This window comes from Pyxicephalus adspersus, chromosome 11 (genome assembly GCF_032062135.1).
Source record: "Pyxicephalus adspersus chromosome 11, UCB_Pads_2.0, whole genome shotgun sequence".
Lineage (NCBI taxonomy): Eukaryota > Metazoa > Chordata > Amphibia > Anura > Pyxicephalidae > Pyxicephalus > Pyxicephalus adspersus.
The window spans coordinates 42,051,163-42,070,100 of NC_092868.1; the positions used below are offsets into that span (position 1 = coordinate 42,051,163).

Sequence of the window (18,938 nt, forward strand, 5' to 3'; positions counted from 1 at the left end):
GACGACACCGACTGTACACACGGCAGATTTTCGCCCGATAATTGGCCGATGCCGATTATCGGGCGATAAAAATCTGACATGTGTACGTAGCTTAAGACACAAATCATTGCAAGACTTTTTATATACACCTTAGAAGTGCTGTCTTGTTTTGTTACTAGCATGCATAATGCCTCTGCCAGTTTTTGCAATCTGTGATGGTGCCTCTTCTATCTGCAGACCTGGCAGGTGACAGAACCCAAAATGCTTCCTTTCTCCAGTTTAATGAAAACAGCCGCGCCATTGTTTAATATGTGCTGAGAAGCCAAGCACTGTATGGTGGCACATCAAGGATGTTTTTGACTGAAAGCAGTTTATGCACTGCTTATGATGTTAGCTTCCTTCTGGCACCACAAAGTGCTTTGCCAATATGTCCTGGAGGAAGAAGAGAGATGTTTTGGAAGCTGGTTCTGGCCTGCATATTTGGCATAGCATTGGGTAAGCTTATGCAACTTGGCATCAAGACATGGTATAAGGACTTAATTCGGACTCCAGTGTCGAGCACGGGTAACACTTTTGGTCAGGGACAGATTTGTACTTTTTTCTTCCCTAAGCCAGCCAGCTTGTTCTAGAAGGACAATTATGGTGGGGTGACCATGATGATCGTGGGAGGTCATTGGTGGGAGCCAATTGGCTTTGGCAGAACAGCCCATTGCTAAACAGTTTTATGTATTTAAATGCTATTATTACAGCTATAGTAGCACTAAAAATGCCACCCTCACTGGCCATGGCATCCATGGGTGGCCTTGTGAGAAATCTGGCCCTGCCTTTTGTACAGGGGCATCATTCAGACGCTGGTAATTGGCAGTGTGTTTGTATTCAAACATAGTAAGTCCTACATTTATTCTACTTCCTCCTTTAGGTGTCTGGATTTTTGGTCATGAAAAAAGGTGTGGGTTTCAGTTTTGTAGAATTATGTATAGTTTTGCAGCAAGTTTCAAGTGAACCTGGCTGATGTGGTAAGATTGAAGGCTCTAGAAAGAAATAGGTCCCATGTTGTAACCCGCGATACTCGCCTATCTCCATTCCCTTGCTGGATGCTGCTATCTGTCATTTTTTCTTCCTAGAGAGAATCTTTGGGCACCTTAATTGGCCATGCCGGGATGTCGTAACCCCTGCGCAGGCGTGCGGGTGTTCATTCATTCCTGAAATGTGCAAGGGAAGCCAAGATTGCCAGGTTTTGCTTGCAACCACAACTGGCAGTGCGCAGCTCAACAAAATATGACAGCTGGTCAGCAATCAGACCATAAGAGTAGTATGGTACCACCTCAGTTTTACATAACAGTAAGTAAAGATATATGAAGCTCTCTGAACGGAAACATGTACTGGGAGAATTGTATATGGTTGTCAATGCTGATTTCTCAAAAGTGCTAGTTTGCTTGCTGCCCCTGGTTTGGATTTCATGGTAGGTCAGTGACCAAAAGCATTGAAACCAGGAGCAATATGGCACAGGATTTACTGACATCTTTAAAAGAAGAGGTAAGCGGTGATGATATTTCCTCCAGTTCAGGATTTCTTTAAATTTGCAGATTAATGTGAGCCCTGCTGTCTGTGGGTTCACATGGAGCAGTTGCATTGACATATGGAGGCATTTTATATTCATCAGCACAGCCCGCCCACATCTTGATCTGAAATTAAAGTCCACAGTGTACCAGGGAAAGAGGTAAAGACGGGTTCCAACATAGTACAGAGCCCTAGGACAGTTAGCATTTAGTTTCCTGCATGGGGGGACAAATGCTGCTCCAGGATTCCAGGCAGACACAGGACATTGGATTTTTAATTCTTTAGTATGGTTGTTCATAGCTCAAAGTAGACTTAATCTGTTTTTTTTTTTTTGTGTCCAGGGGTTTCAAATTGCACCACGGGTAAATGGTGCTATTTAGGCCATTTTTAAAGCCGCAGTTGATGGCAGCATTCTCCCACAGGCTCAAACACTGTTCCAATTCATGTGAATGAATGAGTGATTGGTAACCATTTTGCACATGTGTTTTTCTTATAATGTGGAAGTATGCTTTAAATATTCAGACATTAAGTGCCCCCCTCCTCCAGCATTGCAATGTCTCCCATGATGCTCCATCACTCGCTGTATTCTTCCTGGGTCAGAAGTCTTCAACCACCTGGGCCAGGATGAAGTAAGAAAATTCTATAGGCAGCACAGTGGTTAGCACTCTGGCCTTTGCAGTGCTGGGTCCCAAGTTAGAATCTCAGCCAGAACACTATCTGCATGGAGTTTGCAGGTTCTCACCGTGTTTCCTCTCACATTACAAAAACATGCTGTTAGGTTAATCGGCGACAACCCTCTCCCCCCCCACCTCCCAAAAAAAAAAACAATTGACCTTAGACTGTATTAAAAAGACATATGACTATGATAGGGACATTAGATTGTGAGCTTCCTTGAGGGACAGCAAGTGACATGACTATGGGCTTTGTACAGCGCTGCGTAATATGATGGCTCTATAAAAAATACTGTGTAATAATATTATTATTAATTCCATGTATACAGGAGTTTATTCTTCACAGGACCCAGCACTCACTCCCAGCATCTTACAGATGTGCATGTGTGGCTGTCTGTGTGCTACCTGTCTGCTTTCTGCTACCTAATGATCCTGCCAGTAGTACACTTTCTGTGCAAGACAGAGCAAGAACATGTATTTTCTATACTTGCTTAAAATGTTCTTGGCTTTACAAATGAGAAGAGATACTATGAAAACTGCCACCTCCTACCTAGTTTTACAAAATACTGCATTTGTTGTATTATCTCACATAAAATGAGTATGCAGCTCAGGTGCCAGCTAATTGCCATACAGCCAAATGTTTGTTTCAGGTGTGTGACAATAAAGCAGCTTTACTGCAATACTCAACTGCTGTCAAGTGCTGCCACTTGCAGTAAATCTTTTCCATCACTAGATGTCCCCTTTCAGTTGACTTACTCCCAGAGTTGTTTAACCTGGAAAATAAAGATATATTGTAATTGCAGGATTTGATAGACTCGCCCCCGAGCATGCGTCACTATAGTGCTTTACACTCCAATACAGGACCTGTAAAGTGAGTGTATTAAAAAAAAAAAATCTGCTGAGGGGAAGGAAGGTAACTGGGGGTCCCCAAAATTGGGCTACAAGTAAATCCTAAAGTGGAAATTGTAGTACGTATTTCTCAGATGAATATATCACTCAGTTTGTGCTGCACCATATTCGTTTAGGTCCATTTAGAGAAGATTAATAAATGTCTCTTATCACATTAGTTGGGACTTGCAGCTTCCGTCTGTCTCTCACACACACACACACACACACACACACGTCTGTTAATGCTGCAGATTTGCATTGACAATTAGAGGAGGCGTCAGTGTGTGTCAAATGAACGTCCCTTCCTACTGTGACATCTGTGTTGTACAAGCCTTATGTACCGTGCCCGGATCTCTCACCGGGGGTAGCCAAGTCTACCACAGTCTAGTGCGCCTTCTTGATGTTCCCAGCTACAGGACAAAAGCATGAAATGCCCTGGGGTTATGTCACTTCTGTGCACAATATCTGCCCATTCACAGCCTGATTAAGGACCCTGCTAGCTTCACTGAGGCTCACATTTTGCTTGCCCAGTTTTTTTGGGGGGCTTTCCCAGGGTGACCCACAACAATCAGCTAATGGTAGTTCACCATGGTAGAATTATAGGAATTAATCTGGCCAAGGGGATCATATCTCTCTGCTGTGTCCTGATCCGTTCTCTAGGAAGTCCAATGACAGCGCAAAAGCCTATCCTCGTCATGACACCTTAGGAAATCCTCAGCAACAGCACAGCAATATTGCTTTGCTTTTTTCCTATTCGCCCGTGCAGTTCCAGGGAGACGTTAATGGAAGATAAGGTAAGAACAGGAAACAGCAGACCGCCGTAGCTGACGGTGACACTCGTACCAGCTGTTTTTTTTAGGAACATTATTGCATACATGTATCTGTCAGTTTTTATGTTGTTGTTTCTGTAGGTGATAGACTTAAAATGCAAAAATATCTCATCAGAAACGGGGAGGATTAAGAAACGTTCTCTCCAGCATCACTACATAAGGATTCTTTCCTTTCTGAATTTGGGAAAGGAAGCAAAGCTTAAATATAATTGCAGAAATTGTATGACCAGCAGGACCATCTCTACAAGACAGAAAAGCAATATATGCATGATGGCTATCTGCTCTAATTTCACAGTACTTCTCAATGCCGAGATCAAATTTATTCTACATGCCAGGTTATCCATCAGTTTATTTACTAGTTAGACCCCTTTAAAGAATGCAGGAAGTGTGTGTGATATACAGGACAGCTGTGACATCTGACATGATATAACAACAAATAATTTCATTTTGCACATACTGATCAGTGTTAACAAAACTATGAACACAAGGTTAAAGTATTTGCTTCAAACATTTACCTATTAAACCAGGAAACTTTGTCCCACATAATTATTGTAGTTACTAAATGTTTGTATAAGAAAACGATCATTTTAGTCATTTGACTATTTTTTTCTCTCTTCACTATTTTCTGTTTCACCTTCTTCATTTTTGCAACTCCTTGTTCCTTGCACATGACATTGTCAGGTATTCTTCTTTCCTCACCTAAACCAAAAAAGCATTCTTTTCTTATGTGTTTGATGGTCTCATGACTTCATGGCTCCCCCATTATTTATTGCTTACGTCCTTCAATAAGCTCAAGAATGGTGACTGATTCTGGTAGCTGTATATCCTTCTGTCCTCTTCCCTGATTGTGCTGCTAAATCAATACTGTCCTCGTGACTTCACTACATCTACATGGCACACTTCCTCACCCACTTTGCATCCTCTAGGCCAGTGTTCCTCAACCTTTTTTTTTTTGTTTCAATCATTTTTATTTCAAACATAAATAACAAATACAATAACAAATGTTTACAATACACGTACGTATGAATAACAAAAACAATCCAAATGAGTACATCCGAAATCTATGAGCAAACAGCATTACTTGTACAGATTTATACCCTTAAGCTAACCTGCCCTTAGCATCTTGTTAGCTGCCTGTATACCTTGTCATGTATCACAAAAAACCACCGTACACTGCATGCACATGGTGTACCAGTAACCTAAGAAAATATTATACCCTTTGGATAAAAACATTTTTATATAAAAGGGGTAACAGACAAGTTTCTCGGCCTTTTTAACGTGGAGGAGCCCTTGAAATAACTTTCAGGTCCTCTGGGAATTCCTGCTATAATTACAATATCCACAGCTCCTAGTACATTTGCAGTGCTCAAAGAATTTGTAGCCAGGTGGTGGCCCCTGTATTGTGACCCAACTCATCAGTAACCACCCAAAGACACCCGTGTGGTTACTGAAAAGTGCCAGGTGGTGCGCCCAGCTAAAAGGGGCCGGGGAGAACACTGATTAGTGTAGTGGTCATTAGGAAGAATGCCTCTTGCATTTCTGGAATGTCACCCTTACAGATAACCAAAATTATAAATGTTAGCTCCTCATCCCCCACTTCTTGTGGTTTTTCTTCTGAAGCTTTTAATATTATGATCTACTCCATCAAAGCCAAAAACAGTGACAATATAAGGTTTTTCTTCCATGATTCCTAAAAACAATACTTACATTAGTTTACATTTTTAATACTTACAATACTTACATTAGTCAAACACATGCGCATAAAAGATCCACAAACTGAAGTTACACCTGCTACCTAAATTATTCCAGTAATGGATAGGCACAAAATTACTAGTCTGAATGCCAAACACTTCTAAAATCTTTCCACGTTTTCATTTATAAGTAGATCCCAGACTCGATATCTTGTGTGTCCCCAGTGCTTGTTGTACATGGTGTTTGGGGATTACAGGCCTGCACATGGACACAAGTATTTAGATGTTACATCACATAAAACATAACAAGTCAGCACATGGCAGAAGCTTAAGCATCACAGTCCATTACTGGAATTCATCAGCCTAATCCTAATGGTCATCGCCTTATTGTGGTTTCCAGTGATTTTATGGGTTTCTCTGCAGCAATCGGTAGCTGATGTCTTTAAATCTGGTAAGATATGCTCTCTCAGCATCTTGTTGTCTGTTCCTCCTATTAAGTCCAATGTAAACCTTGCTGTCAGATTTTCAAATGATGTTTAAACATTAATGAGGAAACATTAGTAATGTTATACTTTATTGTATTACGGTATCATTTCTAGTAGGTCTGAAAGTTGGAGTGGCAACAGACAATGATATACCTTACCGGCCTTTCCCAACCTTTCTAACATCGGGGAACCCTTGAAATAATTGTCAGATTTTGGGGAACCCCAGCTTTAAATACTATATCGGCTAACAGTACATTAGTGTGGTGGTCAGTAGGAAGAATGTCGCTGATACTGGCAGCCAAAAAAGTCATTGGTGTCAATGGTAACTGACTTAAGAGGTTTGCTCATGGCACAGGGAACCCCCAAGCAACCTTTGGAAGAACCCTAGGATTCTATGGAACCCTGGTTAAGAAACACTACTATAAAGTAGAAGTTTGGTGGATATATAGGAGTATAGAATGTAAGGCACATTACATGCAAAATGGAAAAGTATGTAGCAAGGAGTACGCAACAGTGCCAAATCCAGAAACAACATATCATGGTAGGATAGTGCTGTTCTACACTAGTTTTGTATATTTTCCGATGGCAGTTTACGCAATGTCAATGGGAAATCTTTATATAAATTAATAGTGCCATTCTGAAATTACTATTATAGGTTTGCATTGTTACAGTAGAAACAGAATGCATGTTATTAAAAAATAAAGGTGGTATGCATGAAAAAAGATAATGAAAAGAAAAGGAAAAAAACACTGGAGGTAAAAGATAAGAAGGGTGTTGAGGGGAAAAGGAGAGTGGATGTAATTTGAGTTCTTCAGAGGGTCAGAAAGCAGAGGTCAAAATCTGGGCATGTGCTTTTTATAGACTGGATATTAATGAAACCCCTTGCTGGTCGTTATTGATGGCTATGTTCCTATTGGAATTATTCCCCCCCTGTCCTATTGACCATATTTAGCCACTACATAAAACTATAAGAAACTGTAATCCTTCACCTCTTTATATAAAGCTAGTCATTAAGATTTGGTTGTAAACACATTTTACTATGTCTGATTTCAATATGATTAATAATTTATTTTTAAAGCTTATTTACAGAAGGTTGTGTCTCTAGGCAAAGCCTAAGGAGTACTGTGAGAGAGTATTATAAGAATTAAATGTTTAAGTTGCAAGGGATATTTACATAGATTAAAAAAAAAAAAGAAAAAGCAAATGTTCTTAATGCTGCTTCTGAATAGGTGTTTTGTTCGTCTAACGTTAACCTACTTGTGATTTATTAGATTTAATATTAAATGACTGTATAGTTCAGTGTTTCTCCACCTTTTTAACATGAGGTCTTCTGAACATTGTAATATGATCACAATGTCCAGGTTATGATTGGGCTGTAGTTATAATAAATGGTTGTGTCATACTGAGGGATTTGTATTCTGCATCTATATTGGCTTCCATTTCACCTTGGAATCAAATTCAAGCTCCTGTGCTTTGCCTTCAAATCCCTCCACAGTTCTTTTCCCACTTACCTTTCTGAACTGATAGAAAAATACTCCCCTAGCGGCTCTCTCCGTTCCTCCAATGACCTACTACTGACTTCTTCACTCATAACCTCATCACACGCACGGCTCCAAGACTTTTCTAGAACTTCCCCAACTCTCTGGAATGGTCTTCCTCGACCTGTTTGGCTTGCTCCTACTTTCTGCTCATTTAAAAGAGAACTCAAAACCCATTTTTTCAATCAACCCATTTTTGCCTACCCGTCTTCTTCTGTCTTTTGAAACGGTCATTACTTCCCATCACTACATATCTCCCCTTCTATAGTGTGTTACTTCCCCCACCTACTAGATTGTAAGCTCCTCTGGGCAGGGTCCTCTCCTCCTGTGTCACTGTCTGTATTTGTCTGTCATTTGCAACCCCTATTTAATGTACAGCGCTGCATATTATGTTGGCGCTATATGAATCCTGGATTAAAAATAATAATTATAATAATAATATTATAGAAAATACAACAATTGTATTATGTTCATGTTCTGTAGTCAGATGACATTAGTCTGATGGCCAACCTACTACCTTTTGGTTCTTGTTGTGTGCTTCTTAGACTCTAAAAGACATTAGTTAAAGTGGGACCATTGATTTGTAAAGGACTAACAACAATATCTACTACTGTGACATGTCTCATGCTGTGCCTTCTTAGAAGATATCCAGAGAGAAGGATGAAACACATTAGGTAAGGGATGGTAAGACAAATCCCTGGCAGTATAATACAACCATAACTATTGCCATTTTCTCCTGGACTTTGCACATTTGCTGGAACCTCTAGCACTATATTTACACTTTGTTATGGCTGACCTGACCTGATGGTATTGCTGTAACTTTCGTAAACTTTATCTTTGACGTCAATGTTCATTCAATATTGTGACAGTATCCATATTAAGCCAGATTAGTAAGAACATTCTGTATTCATGCTGAAATGATGGTTTCTTCACCAGAGAGCTTGTTGTACAACAGATCCAACAGCAAACATTTGTAGATTTAGTGTAAGAAACCTGCCATCTAACAGAACTATTGGACAGGAGGTATTCATTTAAACGGGTATTTGCATTAACACCGAGTAGAGAATAGTATGGAAACTCCCAAACCCCATGCAGGTAGTTTGCAAAGGTCAGAGTGCTAACCACTGAGCCACCGTGCTGCCCATAATTAAGCGTGATTGTACTCGAGATCCATTAATAATGCATGGGGAATGTAAACAAGGCAGATTTGACTGTGGGAAATTGGCAGGAAAGCTGAAATATATATTAAACATAGACATACACACATAAGGCCTGATTTTTTTAAAGTTCTCCAAGACAGACAAAGTATTGAATGATGTGTAGTGCTAACTTTAAGTTATGTCTATGAATTTTACAAGCGGCTCCAGGTTTTGTCCAGTCTTCTCTCCTGGGCCAGACGGTAGCTGAGATTTCCAGTTTTTGTTGAAATAAAAATACACTTCCATGTCCCTGGCTGGGGGAAATTTCCTTGTATTGTTGTTTATTGATTGCAAGATTAGAAGCCGCTTTAAGTTGTACATTTTTCTTGTAATCCTGTAGGCGTTGTTTGGCTCTTGCTAAAGTTTTCTTTTAGCTGCAAATCTTTGTTTTCAATAGATAAATGCAATGTGTACGAGAAACAGATTTCTCAATTCATTCCACAAACAAGTAGGTCAGCAATCTTTCTTTCCAGTGAAATTCTAAAATTGTTTCCTTCTTCAAATAAATGCAGCTGTAAACTACAATTTACCAGTAACCTTAAAACGTCATAGTGATTCATGAAAGGTGCTATACAATAATATCCTGACATTTGTCCCTCACACCACAACACTAGACATACAAGGATTTTAGTTTCCCCTAAAAGTGGAAAATATTGGAAAGCAATCTAGTACGAGGAAAAACTAAAAAAATTTTAGAAAGGTGGCCGAGTTTCCATTTCATATCTTAGTAAATTGGGTCACAATGATATTCTAATTCTGAATTCTGTCCACTGTCATAGTACCAGTATAAAGAAATGAGTGGAACTGGTGGGTATTCCATCCTAGGTAGCTATTCCAAATCATCACAGGGGTTCCGTCTACATACAGACAGCACTCTACAATCTGGGATTAGGCAGGTTTTGATGTTGCGGAAGTGACATACAATATCTCTCAGTGTTAATGCGCAGCTTGGTGCACAATTTTCGCAAATGCCAAAAAAGATGGCTGAATATCCCTAACCCAGAAGTCCAAGTGAAGATGCCAGTAAGCTTGCAGATGTGACAAATGACTATAGTATTGTGGCATACACTAGGTCCTTGTACTACAAAGTTTTAATAACCCAGTACTTTATTTTTTCTTTTGATGAAATGCAAAAATTTATGTGAAAGATGTCAAGGCTTTTGGAGGATATACAACTATCCAACTTCCCCCTTCAGAAGGGGCTATCTTTTCTAGCTGTGTGGAATCTGGACTCGAGAAAAGTTTTATTTAGCAATAGCAGGTAACAAAGGAGACCCCCTTCAATCACTGGATCAGCAGGAACCAGAGCCTATTTCTGAAAATAGTGGTTACCTGGCTATTAAAAGTTTGTCATTCAGACATTTATCATGTTCAGTTAGACAAAGCAAGTCCGTAAGAAGATGATATTTTAGTATATAGTTCATGATTTGAGGCACCACAGCACTAGGGGTTTAGTTCCATTATTTTATGAAACGTGTGTGTTTTTTTTTTTTTTTTTACAGGTTATCCCAATGACTGGATGATTCTCACGGCTGTAATCATGACATGAGCACAGCCATGGGACTCCTCCCGACAGTGAGGGATCCCCGGGCACTAGGGGTTAAATGAGGACAAGGCTCTCCATTCACCACTAGTGCTCTGTGATTGGCTAAGAAATAGGAAATACTAGTGACAGCTCAAACATCATCAGGATTACTCTTTCCCCAGCCAATCAGGGAGCAGAGCAATCAGCTCTGCTATGCTGACAGCTCCGCTCCCCTGATTACTCCCGCAGCCCTAGAGGAGCTATGACATGTGTTCTGTATCTGTAGCACATACTACAGCTCCTCTAGGGCTGCAGGTCCAGTATCGTCCCGGTATATGTCTTCGGCCCGGCGCAGAGGGAGAATCAGGCGCCGCCATCTTCTCCTCTCTTCTTCCTACATCACCCAATCTCTTACTGTGCAGGCGTGAGATTGGGTGACGTAGATTGGGGGAAAAATCTTGCTGATCACACTGTGCATGCGTGAGATCTGCAATTTTTTTCCCTATTGATGAAAGGGCTTTTTCTGCAAAAAAAGTCAGTAATAGGTCAGAGTGCTGTCTGGGGTTATGTTAATCTCAAAACAGGTTTAACAAAATGACATATCCTTTAGCAAGTAAAGCTGCTCCCATATATATTTTATCTATATATGTAGCCGTTTACCTGAAGTTGAGTTCTGTATATAATATACAATATTATAATAAATGAGTCTCCAGCTGTATTAATTGTGTCTGATAATATTGATGCTGGTAGCTGTATAACAGAGTTATAACACCCCATTGCATTTGTCATAAAAATTCACAAATAGGAAAATGTTTTTTCTTTTTTATTTCCTTATACCCCTTAACCACACATAGGATTTATATGATAGTCTGCTGTACTGCAGATTATAAACAGGAAATCACACTGAAATGACATTGCTGGTATGGTCCTGCCTGTGTGTATTTAAGCCTTATTGCTTCAGTGAAATGTACACTGTTTAATCTATCTCTGTCTATCAGTCTGGTATTTGACTTTTGTGTTTGCAGGGATTTTGATGTCATGCGAAGTGTTGCAGTATTTCCAGGGTGGAATACAAGAGTAAAACCTTGGCATTTTCTGTATGCCGTATAGTTCATCAGAGATTTCTTTAAGGATTTAAAGGGAACCTCTGTGCCTTAACCAGACCAGTTTGTTATTTGCAGGCTAGGCTTTTCTTTTCCATGTTCATTTGTTACCCTGACCTGCTTCTGCAACACATGAAAACTACTGCACTAGTTTTGACATTGAGAAACCTGAAACTCAGTCAAAGCTCAGCGCAGTGGCATATGGCAGTGCAAAGGCCTGGCAATTGGCCCGTTGGGCACCAAGAGGCATCATATCCTGCCCTGTGGGAAGCGGGGTGGAGCAGCCTTGTGTACTCTCAAATCTAGAAGTGTCCTGTTTTTACCAGACTGTGGAGGGGAAGAACAATATAGATGATAAGTGGTGCTTGTTCAAGTAGTAGTGCCCACTTCCATGTGAACCAATTTCTTTTACTTAGTAAAAGCTAAAGTACAGACTTATTTTTGGCAAACTCTTCACCTATTCATGCCCTACTATTTTTTATATGTAGTAGTGGTGGCACAGCATTATCATCAGTATTTCTGCCACAATTATTTAGTTCAGTCTTTCTCAAACTTTTTATTCCTGAGAAACCCTTGATATAATTTTCAGGTCTTGCATACTGAAACCATTGTTTTGAGGATCTCATTGAATACATTGTTAAAATCAAATATTTGAGTATCTTTAGGGGGAATAGAAAGCTTCTAAAGTTGGTGGGCATCAGAAGGAATGGTTACCTTTATGATGTGGGCTAGAAAACCCCCCTTATTCACAAATAAAATAAGCATTAGGCTACGTACACACGTGCAATATTTATCGTTGCAAGCGACCGAACATTCGGTAATCGTTAAAAGAACTGCACAACGACAGGCCACCGACACTGATGAACTAGGAATGTCCCTGTAAACAAACAACCGTCCTGGTGGATCTGTTTGGGTGACAATCATTCATTATCTATTGTGTGTACGGTCGTTCAGTGAACGTGGATTGTTCTGCGGTACCCTTTCTCCAGTACACGTCACTTGCTGCATCGTTCAAACGAACGTATCTAGTGTGTGTACATTATTGGTTGATTATATTTAAACAATCGTATCGTTAAAGCATGTACAGAATCCTGCACTATACAATCGTTCAAATTAATTGTGAATAATCATTGATATTTCGTTAGTCATTAGTTTTCTTACGGCAACTATTGCACGTGTATTTAGCCTTAGTGTCATGCAGCTGGCTCTACCAAGTGACATCAGCTCCAGATCTATGCAGGCATCATCAAATGGGATATCAATCGATGACACTTCAAGGAACCCTTGGGAATCTGTTGTGTAACTCTGGGTTTCTATGAAACACTGGTTGAGAATGGCTGATTTAGGTGGTGGACTAAAAGTGGAACCCTTTGGAACTACTTCTTCTCGCTCTCCTGCCTAAAGAGGCTGATTGACAGCAAACTCATATTAATAATAATTTGTAGAGCAAATCCCCCAGTGTCTTACAATACATCACATTTTACAAAGGTAATCAGTTGCAACATTCTCTCCTTCTACAATGCATCACTTGAAATGCGACCAAATTTTAGTAGACTGTTTAATGGTCCTGTCACTTGGGGTTTCTTTACTGATTTGTACCTTCCTGTGTGGTCACTAACCAATTCCCCCACCAACATCTCTCCCCCCCCCCTCTACAGACCCAGAATTTTCACCACTGTTTGCAGAATATCATTCACCCCCACCTTGAAAGTTTTGTTTTTTTTTTTTGTTTTTTTTTTTAATGAGGGCATACCTGACACCCTGCATTCCAAGTGTAGTATCTAACCACTGTACAAACTACAGATAGTGTATTAAAATACTAATGAGTCTTAAATGCTTTATATACCCATTCTACATAACTCATGGACTGAGACAGGGAATACCTAGAACCCACCCCACCATTTTTGGATACTACACTGGAGCAGAAAGTGGTCCAAGAATCTGGTAGGTAAGTCACTTTCTGTTTCACTGGTTTCATCTTGTTTCCCCAGAGCATCCGGAAGGAGCAGCTGTATATCCTGGTGTACAGGGAAGCCTGGCAAAAGACAAAGCTGACATGCTAGAAAATTAGAACCAAGAAAGTTTTGATAAGATCAGTTCTTTCTCTGTATGGCACCTGCCAACTAATTCAAAATATCCTTAGTAATTGCAATCTCCAGATTACTTTCCTAATTTACTAGGTTATAATTACTTGGCCCAAATCAAATTTCCTCCTGAGGTTCTGGAAAGGGTATCCAAGAGCTCAAAACTCTCAGCTTTGCTAATCATCCAGAAAGCTTCCACTTGTTGAACCTAGAATACCTCCTTGATCCTCCGCAAACTGTCAAATCTCTGAGACTACCACCTCTGTCCTAGAGATAATCACTGATACAGCATCGGAATAGATGACTACTCTCAGCAATGTCCAAAGTTGCCCCAATCTCCAGCCTCTCCCATGGTTTTTCTAGTATTGTAGAAATATTACACACACATATACATACACTGTATAAATGACAATATAATATGTAATTCCTGTTGGTGCTGCCACGACGAAGGAGCCTATTTCTACAGAGTAGTTCCACACATGTATACTAATTACATTGATTTTTCTTTTGCTTTGTCGATAAATCTTGCAACCACTGATGGCAAACACAGCCCAGGCGTAATGCATTTAAATTAATGAATTATCTGTACCACCAGTAGTACAGATAGGAACAAGATATCAGCTTTATTTTAGTCTTCAGGCTTGTTGATGTCTAATCGGATGAAAACAGCACAAGTGACTCCTCTTCCACATTCGGGAAGCAGGTGGAAGACTTTCTGCAAATGCATTTAGCATCCACTGTTCTGTTTGTGCAATGTTCCATTTTGTATTCAGTGTAATAATGGGAACCTATAGGGGCAAACAGTGGGGCCACATGAAGTGTAATAACATCTTATCCCTGTGAATTATCTCTCTCCATGGGTCAATGTCTCATTGTCAGTATATTGGCTTACATAGCTTTAAATGTGTTGTATGTATTTCTCTATTTTAAAATTGTTTTCTTTTATTCTAGGACTAAATAGGCATTCCAACACTGGAATTTTGTCCTGGTCTTCAGTTCGAGTGACAAAATATTTCCTAATGAAATCTACACTTACCCTGGAAGGATAACATGGACTGGGACTGTACAGCAGCCATGCAGGTGGGAATGCGTGTCGTTCGAGGTGTCGACTGGAAGTGGATAAACCAGGACAATGGCGAGGGCAGCGTAGGAACCGTGGTTGAAATTGGACGCCAAGGCAGCCCTACAACACCTGATAAAACTGTAGTGGTCCAGTGGGATCATGGCACAAGGACAAATTACCGCACTGGTTTCCAAGGAGCCTATGATTTGTTGCTGTATGATAATGCCCAGACAGGTATGTCATTACTCCAGTGCCTCAGAAGAGGCATTGCCTGCAAAGATTAAAGAGGATCTGTCAGTAAAATATTTGCTCATACTGATAGTTTTAAAAAGGTCTCGGATTTAAAGGAGGCAGATTTTGGGGTATTGTGGTTGTACAGACCAGATCATGTGGCCCGAATCCATAGTAGCAAGAAGCTTAATCAGGAGATGCTGCCGATGTTACTTCCAACCATGCAGAGCTGCTGCAGGTTTATGTAACCGTTCATGACCGCTTTAGGTCACCTGACCTAGATCCTTGTGCCATCTGTGTTGTGCAGCTCACATGCATGTTTCTACTAACTTACACAGCAATACCCTCCCTGACGTCTGTCTGAATATACCAGGGCAAATTCATCAGTTTAGATCCACTTTAGGAGCAACAACATCAGGTAATAATTATTTTGATAACTGGGAACATGGCAACTATGTTGCTGGAATGTTTACATCATTGGGAACCTGGGTTTAGTTTCCACAAAGCACACGATTTGTATGGATTTTGAATTAACTTTTGCATGGGCTACCGTAAAAAACTTAAGCTAGGGTTATTGGCAGTTAAACTTGCATCTAATGCACTTTGCTTGCAAAATTGTGATAGGAACCCTAGATTACAAGCTCCTGGATTGGTGTGTACCCCACTAGTGCCTCTGCAGATAAAAAAAATCAATATGGTGTTTAATGAAGATCTTGAAGTTAATTATATCAATTACAGGGTGTCCCCAGCTTAATGTATACCTGTGGTAAGAAAAATGTATAAATCTGGCAAAAGATCAGATCTGGCATGCAGACAACTGGTGGCAGAGAATCCTGGCATCCCAGAAGACCAATTCATGTGAATAGCAACTCTGTATCCCCTCTATCCCAACACCACAGTATAACCTGGTGTTCTTTCACCTATATCAGTAATTCAATAATGAAGTTTAATAGGGCCAGCTCCAACAGCCAGCTCCTACAGGTTTTCTGGGGTCCTATGTGTTCTGCATAAAATCAGATATAATGTGCATTGTGAATATGTAATATGTTGATTTTTTTTTTCTGTGTCATTTGTCAGGGAATGACAGAAAAGATAATTTGCACTATGAAGATGCTCTCCTATTATGACTGGTGCACAATCTTTATTTCCACCCAAGCGGTTCCAATAATTAGGGAAATAGGTAGCAGATCTGTGCCTTAGAGCAATGGTCCCAACCTTTTGGAGTTTGCGGACCTCTAAATCTATGGATTCCAAAATCAGGCATGCACCGTGTGTCACTCAAAGGGGAAGAAACTTCCCCCAGAGTGACCTCATGATGCCAGAACCCACCTAGAGACACAACCCGCCCACCGCCCTGAGCCTGCGATGTGTAAGGAAGACATGGTCCGTGGCTCTTGCCAGTGCGCCCCCCCCCTCCAAGCGGGGTCCTTATCCTGACCCCACTGGGGGTTGCACCGGCCAGAGCCGCGGACAATACTGGTGTCCGTGCTGTCCTGGCACAGCTATCAGACGTGTGGCAAGATCTAGATGTGGTGGCAGACAGTTTTGTTCCAAAAAATGCCTTTGGTAGCTTTTCTACATCTAGGCTACTCAAGTGTTATTGCAGTGGAGGCCTCTGGAGAATCCTTCTCTGTTAGTCAGCCCAGAGTATTGGCAATGACTATGTAAGAGAATTCTTGGGTTATTGCCCCATGCGCTTGCCCCACATCAAGGTCTACCCTCTAATAATGACTGCAGCATGCACAGCACCTGTAGGTCCAAATCATTTAGTAGCAGAAGTGACCTGCCTCTGCTGTCATATCTCAACAACTTGTCTGATGTGATGCAAAACTTTATACCATCTCTTTCAAAATGTACCAGCATTTTGGGAAACCTCTCTATGGAGTAATGAAAAAAATAAATAAATATTTGTTGGTTCTGATGTAAGTCTTAGAATCGTACCAAAATAGAAGATCTGTAGAATGAAAAAGGTTTAGCAGGGGTAATGCTCTTTAATGTATATCTGACATCCTGCCTAATAATCCCATCCAAGATTTCTGCCATCTGTCACTGTTCAGCCACTTTTAGGATAAAGGGTCACTGGCCTATAGAATACAAAGATTGTTATGTTGTTCACTGTTTTGTATTATGTCACCAGTAACTATGACCTGAGTAGTAAGAGGTTTTTCTGTTACACAGGTGTCCGCCATCCAAATATCATCTGTGACTGTTGCAAAAAACACGGAATTCGCGGCATGCGCTGGAAATGCAAAGTCTGCTTTGATTACGATCTGTGCACGCAGTGTTACATGAACAACAAACATGACCTTTCCCATGCCTTCGAGAGATATGAAACTGCCCATTCTAGACCGTAAGTACCACGCCAAGAAAACTGTCTCAAAGAAGACCTCCAACTGCCAAATAAAATAATCCATTCAGTCCATCTGTATAATCACCAAAAAAATTGCACAATTTGGTTTTAAAAATCTCAACCTACCGAAAAGTTTAAGCTTGCTGCTCTGCTCAAAATCAAAATAGCTACAAGGGGACTATAATAAAATCTCTCCTTTCCTGCATCCCCAGCTCTGCTCACCAGTCATTGCCATCAATAAAAGTGATGCAGGTTTGATTTTGGATCACATTTAGAATGAACCCGTCCTTACAAAAATATAAACCATCAGCAAAGAAGCAGGCTCTATAAGGTGACCATGCATTCCTTGTTTGCCATACCAGCTCTCCAGAATTCAATAAACGCCCCTTAAACATTCATTGATGTCCAGTCATCCCACATGGAAGTTTGGGGCCTCACAGAAGGTCACTATGTAACTAAATATTGTTGGATACAGCAGAGGCCATATGTGATGTCTTTTAATTAGTTAAGTGTCTGACTTCTAATATAATAGGGCTCCAAGGATGATCTGTTTTTAAAATCCTTACATCATAGGCAGTGCTCAACCCAGAAATGTTTTTAAGCCGGGTGGAAAGAAATTGTAGGCAGGTGGCAGCAGCTTTATTGTGACCCAACCAGTAACAGTAACCACCCAAAAACAGCCCGGTGGCTGCTCAAAAGTCTTGGGTGGTGCGCCCAGCTAAAGGGGGCTGGGGAGAACAGTGATAAGTTTGTATTTAGATTTTTTGTATTTTATTGAAACTACATATGGTTGTTTATAAACAAGGTGTGGGTCGTAAGTAAGGGCGGGTGATTAGCCTTTTGACTCAATTACTGTATAGTACTTTTAGCTTCATCTATTGAGCCATGTGAACAGTATTTTTTTTTCCATTATAGCAGCTTAGAATAGATGTGTTATCATATGAAAATGAATATCCGAAGGCAACATTTCTTATTTGACTGCCTAATGTTATTGAAAAGCATGCTTAGTCCTTACTGATTAAAGAATTGACATACAAAACAAAGCACATCCCTTTAGAGGGTGAATCCTGTTTGCTTGGAGTTCAACTTTATTTTTAGCCCCAAAAATGAGGCCTGTGGGTTATCCAGTTTTAGTAATATTCATTCATAGCTAAGTGTCATTTTGTAGTAGGCTGACGCTTGAAATTGCAAGAATGAAGTTGGCCTGGTTACTATAAAACACAGCTTCTCTGAATTACAGATTATTTCCTGAGCTCGGCCGATGATCCTCTGTATTTGGTCACACTAGAAAGAACAGGTGATTAGTGTGACAGCAGAGTCTGGCTACCACCCACATAGAGCATTATTGCTGCCTCCACAGACAGCCGATCAATTCAAAGATATCACTGTGGGAAGGAGAGAATCTTGGCTGCACATCAGATCCTTCTGCTGGGATTCACAGCATTAAAGGAGCTAATGGAACAATGACACTCTCTCAAGCAGAAGTTAGTTAATTGCATTAATGTAGCGTGATCATTCTTCCTGGAAGGGGCATCATTTACAGATGACAGGCTGGCTGGACTCTATTTCTCTTCTCCATATTTTCATTTCAGATACCAAAGAAAGGAAATCCTTATAGCAGTACTCTGCAGAAATTGCCTTAAAACTGAATATTTTTAAATACTAAATGCCAATGCAGACTGCAAGTTCTAGATCTGTGAACTCTTTTATTACATAGCAAGTCAAAGACCAGGTGCAGGCA

At 40.4% G+C, this 18,938-nt stretch overlaps 1 protein-coding gene across 7 annotated transcripts in view; it reads left to right on the forward strand.

Annotated features, from left to right (window-relative positions):
• Positions 1-18,938, forward strand: part of MIB2 (MIB E3 ubiquitin protein ligase 2) — a 69,627-nt gene that overhangs the window by 22,587 nt on the left and 28,102 nt on the right. For 6 of the 7 annotated variants that reach the window (XM_072427145.1, XM_072427150.1, XM_072427149.1 and 3 more), the window contains 2 exons: positions 14,505-14,850; positions 17,026-17,197. In XM_072427145.1, the coding sequence (XP_072283246.1) occupies positions 14,604-14,850; positions 17,026-17,197 (419 nt within the window). In that variant the 5' untranslated portion in view covers positions 14,505-14,603. Of the gene's footprint in view, positions 1-3,437; positions 3,893-14,504; positions 14,851-17,025; positions 17,198-18,938 lie in introns of those variants that run through there. The other variant, XM_072427147.1, reaches the window with a different exon arrangement.